Source organism: Crocodylus porosus, unplaced genomic scaffold (assembly GCF_001723895.1).
Source record: "Crocodylus porosus isolate Cpor-Errol unplaced genomic scaffold, CroPor_comp1, whole genome shotgun sequence".
Lineage (NCBI taxonomy): Eukaryota > Metazoa > Chordata > Crocodylia > Crocodylidae > Crocodylus > Crocodylus porosus.
The window spans coordinates 16,114,458-16,122,937 of NW_017728913.1; the positions used below are offsets into that span (position 1 = coordinate 16,114,458).

The window sequence follows — 8,480 nt, forward strand, 5'->3', positions numbered from 1 at the left end:
GCCCATGTTCATCTTGGAGCCAATGATGACTCCAAGATCCTTTTCCGCCTCTGTGCTGACAAGAGGGGAGTTCCCCAACCTGTAGGTATGATGCCGGTTGTTCGTCCCGAGGTGCATCACCTTGCACTTGTCTGTGTTGAATCCCATCCTATTCACATCGGCCACCCCTGTAACCTGTCTAGGTCTGATTGTAGCCTGATGCTTCCTTCTAGTGTGTCCACATCCCCCCACATCTTAGTGTCATCAGCAAATTTGAATAGGGTGCTTTTTACCTCCTCGTCCAAATCGCTGATGAAGATGTTGAACAGTGCGGGCCTGAGGACCGAGCCCTGCGGAACCCCACTGCCCACGTCCTTCCAGGTTGAGAAGGGCCCATCTGCTACCACCCTCTGGGTGCGGCTCTCCAGCCAGTTGGTGACCCAGTTGACTGTGTGGGTGTCTACACCACAGCCCCCCAGTTTCTTAATGAGAACGGGGTGAGACACAGTGTCGAAAGCCTTCCAGAAGTCCAGGAAGACTATGTCCACTGCTACCTCTGCATCTAATGATCTGGTAATCTGATCATAGAAGGCCACCAGGCTGGTCTGACAGGACTTGCCACTGATAAACCCATGTTGCTGGCCCCTAAGCATGCAGTCCCTTGCTGGCCCCTCCTGGATGTGTGCCAGCATAATTTTCTCAAACAGCTTGCCTAGGATTGAGGTAAGACTAACTGGCCTGTAGTTTCGTGGGTCCTCCTTCCTCCCTTTTTCGAAGATGGGAACCACGTTGGCCCTCTTCCAGTCCTCCGGCACCACACCAGAGCACCATGAGTGCTCATAAAGCCGTGCTAGGGGTCCTGCAATGACCTCGGCCAATTCCTTTAGAACTCTAGGGTGGAGATTGTCCGGGCCGGCTGATCTTGTTAAAGTTTGTGCTGTAGCTGACAATTAGCTTCACGATGGCTTGTGTCACTATAGAAAAATTGACAGACGTGAGGTGGACTGACTCAGTTTGAAACAGGCAGGTCCAGCTCCCTGGTAGAAATAAAATGTGCAACGTGTTGTTTTGAGGGTTGGTAGCTTCATTAGCCACAATGGAGAAGAAATAATACTCTGCTAAGGCAACCTTCATGGACTGTACACGTGGAGGAGTCACTGCTGGGAGATGGTACTGGTGAAGCTTGTCACAGAGAAAGCTGCCAGCATTTGTCCCATTTTGGTTCAGGTAGTTCCTTAATTTCTTGCTCTGACCTTCAGCCTCTGCAGCAGCTTCCTTCTTCATGTGTGCTTCAGACTCCAAATGACAAAAAGCGATGGTTTTGCTGATTTTATTTATTTATTTTTTTCCTGGACACATCCAGAGTTAGATTACAGGTGGTACAGAAGAGACTGCCTCCCTCTGCGTGTCTTGCATGGTCTACTGCTGAAACACATTTTTCAGTCTTGAAAGATTTCTTGGTGTTCATTTCTGTTCTTTCTCAGGTGCGAGTGTGTGTACTGCAGGAAAATGCTTGTGGGTCCTTTAAAAGCCAGTGCCAAAACCCACCCATTTCCTTGGCTGGCCCCTGACGGGCTTCTGGATTGCCCATGTCAGGGACTTGGCTTCCAATTTGTTCTCTCCCCCCCACCTTTCCCCCTCTTCCCCTTCCCCTTCCCCCAGCCCCCTGTTCTATGCCTCACGCCACCAGGGCTTCCTGCCTTGTTCTATTTTTGATGCTTTTCTTTTTTTCTTCTGCACTGCAGTTTTGCACCTTTTTTCAGAGATCACCTGAAACAGCAACTCCCGTGAACATTGTGAAATCCATGACTTTGGTAGTTCCTACCCATATGATTCCTTTCCCGCCCCCCACCCCTGCCTATCCCCCCTGCAGTGGTGGAGGATATGAACTAAAGATGACCCTCTAATATTAGATTCTGTACACTATAAAATTATTATAATGTTCTTATTTTTCCGTGTATAGAGTCTAATTATTGGGTGCTTGCCTTAAATTCAGGGTCATCTTAGATTTTAGTGAATATGGTAGGTATTCCGTAGACAGCACAGCTTGTTTTTTTTTGTTTTTTTTTTTCCCCTGTTCTGCCCAGGAAAAATATGGTAATGTGACTATGGATTCTTTATCCCAATGTGTGCAGGCAGTATATCATCAAATTAAAAAAAAAACAAAACTCCCCCCTGAAACAAGCAAATGCTTTGGTTTCGTTCTTTCATGAGATCGGAGTAAAGTGACTTAAACCTTGGGATTAGGGTTTGATGTTTCTCAGACCTTTTTATACAAAGCCTGTTACCTGCCATATCTGTCAAGAACATATCACTGCTATCCCCGTCATTCACTGATTACCCTACTTCTTCCTCTTTGTTCCCTCCCCCCTTTTTAAAAAACTTTTATTGCTATTTCAGTGCCTTGATCCTGAACATGAAAATGATCAGCGGTCAAGACTCAGCTATATCTGAACATCTTTATGCTTGGCTTTCCAGGACAGCTTTGCACATCCTAGAATTAAACTGTTCAAAATTGGCTTGTTGAGATGGAAAGTCCACCTATTTTGGGAAACTTCCTTTCCTACCTTTTTGTATTGATGATTCAGCTTGCTTTGGTAATGTTTGTAAAACATCATAAAAAAAAGTCTTGAATGTCATCAGAACTTTAGCTTGTAAAAAAACATCTAGTCCAAAATATTTGTTAATGGTTTGTACCTTGGTCCTTTCAAGGAGTTTTCTGTTTCCCTTTTAGTTGTTTTACACCATTCCAATATCTTATTTAAAAGGAAATTAACATAATGCGAAGTTTTAAAGTTGTATTTTAAAAATCCTAATTCCTTAATTAATTAACTCCTAGATTCCAGTTTGCATAGCATTTGTGATACTCAAGTACAGTGGTTCTAAAACAGTGGTTCTCAACCTTTTTTGTACCATGACCCATTTGTCATGGTACAAGGAAGGCCAGTCCTGACCCACTGCCCCCAGGCCCCAGCCTCCCAGTGTGTAGGGCACGGGGGGCACCAACCAGCCCCTTGCAGGTTGGAACTCTGCCAGCCTTCAAGGGAAGAGTCATGGTTTCCCACATTTTTCTCCTTTTAAGGAAAATCCATTTTTAAAGTCTGTTTGTGACCCTTTCATATATTCTTGCAACCCACTTTTGGGTCATGATCCATGGGTTGAACAATGTTGTCCTAAACTATTTTATACCTAAGACACCCCTCCAAAACTCTTGTGCATTTGGTGGCAACTCAGTTGAGAGCCACTGTTCTACTCAGTTTACCTGCTTGAGCTGCTGCTGCCATGTAGCAGTGTCCCACATGCCTCTTTCCAGGAAATGTCAGCAGAGCTGGAAAAGGGTCCAGTAACCTAATGTAGGCAGGAACCGCTTCCGTTCTGCCTCATCCACCTCCTGGTTTGGCTCCACAAGTGCCTCCTGGAAACAGAGGTGCATGAGTTTGGCTGTGGAAGTGGCAGCAGTGGGCCAACGTTGCTATACCTTTGAAAGGGTCTTGCAGAACCCTGGTTGATAACTGCTACCCTTGTAGAAATATTATGGAACTTGTACGAATTCAGTTTTCTGAGGTTATTTATCCAGTGACAAACTATTCCAGCGGGCTGGTTGCTTGGATTTTTGGGGTAGATGTTTGGCAAAAAAGAATGGGAATGTTTTGATCAGTTTTTGCAAAATCTCACTTAATTTTTTGGCCAGATTTCATCTGTTTATAGGAATATTTTTACTGCAGAAATAGCCCATGGTTTTACTGAGGTGTTGTATAAAATCTCTTTCCAGAAAACCATCCAATTTCAGTGGTGCTTTCAATTTGGGTTAGCTGGCACTGCTGAGGGTTTGGGCTAGCACCCAGGTTTTGCTTTCCCCCAACTGAGAAACTGCCCACTTTGCAGGTAGGATGCAAGCTTGAACATCCAAAATTAGTTTTCCTTCTGGATTGTGGGAGTGCTAGCCAGTTCAGCCTTCGGCAACATGAAATTGTGAGGATTGCTTCTACAGAATTTAGGTATGCACAAGATGGTCAATTACCTTTGAGGACACAGTTACTTTGTTGTGTGGTGAGGCAAACCTGGGTGCTACTCCCCACTAACTCATGATTCTCAAGGGCAGTACAGGGCTTGAGGTCTAAAATATTTTTATGCTGATGTTCAGCCCAACAATAATATTTTTTTTTCTTTTTCCTCTTCCACATTATTAGGACCTGTTTGTGTGAACTGTCAAAATCTATTTTAGTTTGTATCACCATCTTGGGCAATTCTTCCATGCTTGATCACCAAGAGAAGTGAAATGATCTGTTCATAAATTGTCCATGTGTCTAGTGCTTGTCAACATGCAGAATGAGTGCTTTTTTCGACTTGGTCCATACTGTGGAGCTGCTGCTTCTTTAATTACAGCAGTGCTCTACCTGCAGTGGCTGTGCAATATTAGCTGTATCCCCTGTGTGGTTGCCGTTCTACTGACAGAAGGTATTTTTCTGCTTCCAGAATTACGCCAGTCTGCCTGAGTGACAAACTGACAGGAGGCAGCAGCTTCCTTTTTCTGGCAGGACTGCATTCACTGTGGGGACTTTGCTCTAGCTGCCTCAGCTACAGGGTGTGATCTTTTTCATACCCTGCCCAGAGATGACTCTGCTGGCAGAGCTGTGTAATGCAGACCAGGTCTCAGCAGTTGTTGAAATTAATGTTCAGGAAAAAATCCCTTAACTATATTTATCTGAGCCTGGCATTACAGATCAGTCTATGTACTTGCAAACTTTCCCTACTGCACTGTGCCAGCTGTTCTTTGTACTTTCCCATCATTTATGCTCTTATTTCTATATTCCCTTTCTGGCCTGTCTCTGACTCAGCTTTTCAGTAGGCAAAGTCTTTGTTTACTTTTTTCCTAACATGTTTCCAAGTTTGTTCAGATTTTCTTTTTTAGTTTTTCTTTGAGTCAGTAATGGAACAGACTTGAAAATTTTGACTGCTGTGCAATCAGTAGTAAGCATGACGTGCTGTCTGAGACTTATTTTAGGTTCCTGCATATACTAAATTTATAGCATGATGAACATGTTAATTGCACGTTAAATAGCAACGTGCCATAGATTCAGCCAATTTATGGTGCCATAAAATAGTAAACCAGCCACAAAGGTATTCCACATAAAATGTGAAACTTCTTTGTGGCTGATTTCCATAGTATCATAAATTTGAACATGCGGTATGCCCCATGATCCTGATGCTTACAATTAGCTGATTTTTGGCATTGGGACTAGTGTAGCCCAGCTCTTTTTGGGCTACCCCAGTCCTGATGCAGACTAAGATGGCCTCAGGCTAGTGCTGGCAATGGGCTGTGGGTTGGGTGGGAACACTATACAGCCCAGTCGCAAAGATGTTACTCATCCTATGTGGAATATTTGTGGCTGTGTTGCCATTATGGCATCATAAATTGGCAGAACATGTGGCATGTTCCCATTAGGAACCTTGCAACCCTTGTATCTGGCAATTTAAAATTGTTAGAGCATGAAGTTTCTTTTTACACACTAGTGGAACAATGTTTGTGTGACTTGTAAAATTCTGGTTTGGTCAGTATGATTCTGATCTGCTGGGTCTTTGAGGGAAGTGAACTTATGGTCTGTGTGTAAATATCTTTACATTTGATGTCTGTTCATGACATTCAGTTCCATGTTTTTAACCTGCAAGATGCACTTCTTTCTGTCATTCAGAGGAGAGCTGAAAGCTAAGTAAATCTCTGCATAAATGTCAGTGCTATACCATATATATGCTCTCAGTTGCATCTGGTCCTGTTCTCTGATTTTTGTGCTGGCTTTTCTGTGTCTCACTACATTCTTCTTTTTTTTTTTAATGTACTGTGTGTTTCTACAGTGCTTATCACTATTATCTTGGCACTCTGTTTTGAGGGCATTGTCACTTACAGCTTTGTTTAATTAAATGAGAATTGTTCACCTAACTGCATATAGCCTACTTAGCTTAAAGATTGGATTTTAATAACTATGCTCTCCCCTTTTGTTAAAAGATATGTGGGCTGTGCTTGAAGTCTAAACTAATTGTTGCTAAAAACTTGAGACTTCTAATTTTAAAAAAATGGGGGAGAGTGCTGTGGAATAATGAAGTAATCTGAATTCCTGTGTGTGTAGCCCAGTGACTTTGAAATGCTATGTACAGTTATTGATTGGAATCAAGCTAGCATGCATCATTATTGAGTTTCCTCAACAAGCAGTATAGGAGTGGTGGAAACTAAATCGAAGTATTTACCGTCACAGCATATGCTGATCAAGGTGGCACAGAATGCAGGCTATTCTAATGTGGTTATTTGCAATAACTCTGAAAACTAGTCTTGTTTTCTCACAGAGGTGTTGGCTGTCAACTCTGGGGAATTTTGAGGCCTTTGAATGGAGTGTTGTGTTGTATAGGAAGGAGGGTCTGAATTCGCAGGGGGATAAGCTGGGTAAATGAGACTGGGAAAAGCAGATCACAACTTGTTCCTCTTTCCCCTGCCATTAACGAAGCAGACTTACTCGTCTGGATCTCTTAAAAAGAGCTCTCTCCTGCTGCTGGTGATGTGTCCCTCCCTGAAGCAGGCAGCCTGTGAGAGATCAGGACTCTTCTTCATAGGTGGACTCTCAAGTGAGTGAAGATGGTCAAGATCTGTTAGCTTTGTGTAGGCGTCAAGGAGTTGTTATATCTGTTTGAAGGAAAGCAGGGAGGGGAAGGATTGGAAATGGGAAAAGAGATCGCTTAAGAGGTGAAGAGCAGATGCTGTATTTGTTGTCCTGAAAGGGACAAAAGCAGATTCGGCAGAATCCAAAGCTATAATACTATACTTTTAACTACGCTTCTGATTTGCTATAATCAAGTTCGCTTTGATTTTATTGGGCTTCTGTGCTGTGTCAGTAAACAGATGAGTGCTGTCACTTTAAAATACTATTATTGATTCAAGCTGTTTTGATGCCTTTCTAGGGGGAAAGTGGAACTGTTTAATTAAAGGTATTTGCTGCAAATGATTAAAAAAAGTAGCTTCCTCCAAAATTCTCTGCACATTTTTGGCTTGTGTTTTTGTGATTTTTTTTTTTCCCCCCCCTAACTGATTTTTGATGCTGTCCAAATTGTTCTCACCATATTTTCCTTTTATTCCAGCCCTGATGATATTGGTACCTGTTGGTATATCCTTCTGTCTGGCTCAGTATTCATCAAAGAGTCTATGTTTCTTCCAAGGAGCAGGTATGTCTATTTATACATCTGCATTATGTATTTTGAAGGAACACTATGGTTTGGAAATTCATCCAGTTTCCAAGAAGTTAAAACTAAGTAATTGGTTACTGTTTAATTACTTAGTACTTAATATTCCTTGTCTTTCTTATGGTTTACAAATAATATTTTAAAATCTTTTTCAGTAAATACTGAAGACTCTTACAGACCTCCACAAATGGGTGCAGTGTCCTACATTAACTTAACATATAAGTACTGTAAAATGCACAGTAAGCAAGGTGAAAAAATATTTTTGCTGCAAGATAATGAGCATGCTTACATTTCTAGGCACTTTTATAAATAGACAACTAATTTTTATCTGGAAGAATTTCCAATTTAACAGGAAAAATGGCATACAAAGGTTCATGCATAAAAACAGCAGGGAAATTTTGTTGAACTGGACTGACATTTAAATGCTTCGTTTTCTATTTACATAATAAACAGCATCTTTTGACAACGACACGTGGAAAAATTCTCATTTATTTTTGATAGCACTAAATGATCTACTAAGCTTTTACTAAATGAAGGGAAAAGGTCAGCGTCCCTGCCACTAACAGTTTGTAGTATAAGAGATTAAGGGCAGAGAAGAATTACAGTGGAAAAAAATAGAGGTCAAGGTGGTGACCATCATGTTTTGATAAGTGCTTTAATAGTGCAATTTACTTTACACTAAGAATAAAAAAATTCTTCCTACTGCCCCTGTACCTCACCATTATTACTTGAAGAAATTATTCAGGAGAGATATGAAAGGAGGTAATCTGCATTCATTTCTGGAAGGGCACTACAAACTTAGGGTATAACACAGAAGAACATGTTGACAGGTTTATAACTGGAGAAAAAAGGTTGAAGTTGGTATCCTGGGGAACAACAGAAACATAGGGAAGATTTGATAGGTAGCAAGAGATGATGTAATGGTCCTTGAAAGCAAAGTAAGATCAACAGAAGAGGAAGCTCAGTGGATATCAGTGCAGACAGAAAGTAGTACACTAATCAAAATTGTAGACAAGGGCCAGAACACACATTTTAGCTGTATGGACAAAAGGAAAGTTGAGACTTTAAATATATTTTATGAATGAAGAAGAATTAAGACTTTGACATGGGTTTTAATTTTAATGAGGGACCTTAAGGAGTTAGAAAACACCTGTGTTGTGTTTGGTGGTGCTTGTCAATAGTGAGAAAAAACAGGGTCACTTTGAAAGGACTTTAGAGAAAATGCAATTAGTTCAGTATGGTATGTTGACAGTGATTTCCCCTCCCCCTCCCCC

The 8,480-nt window shown here is 41.6% G+C and overlaps 1 protein-coding gene across 11 annotated transcripts in view; it reads left to right on the forward strand.

Moving 5' to 3' along the window:
• Window positions 1-8,480, forward strand: part of RAPGEF2 (Rap guanine nucleotide exchange factor 2) — a 295,940-nt gene that overhangs the window by 125,126 nt on the left and 162,334 nt on the right. For all 11 annotated transcript variants that reach the window (XM_019534546.1, XM_019534555.1, XM_019534550.1 and 8 more), the window contains exon 4: window positions 7,105-7,188. In XM_019534546.1, coding sequence (XP_019390091.1) covers window positions 7,105-7,188 — 84 coding nt within the window. The remainder of the gene's footprint in view (window positions 1-7,104; window positions 7,189-8,480) is intronic.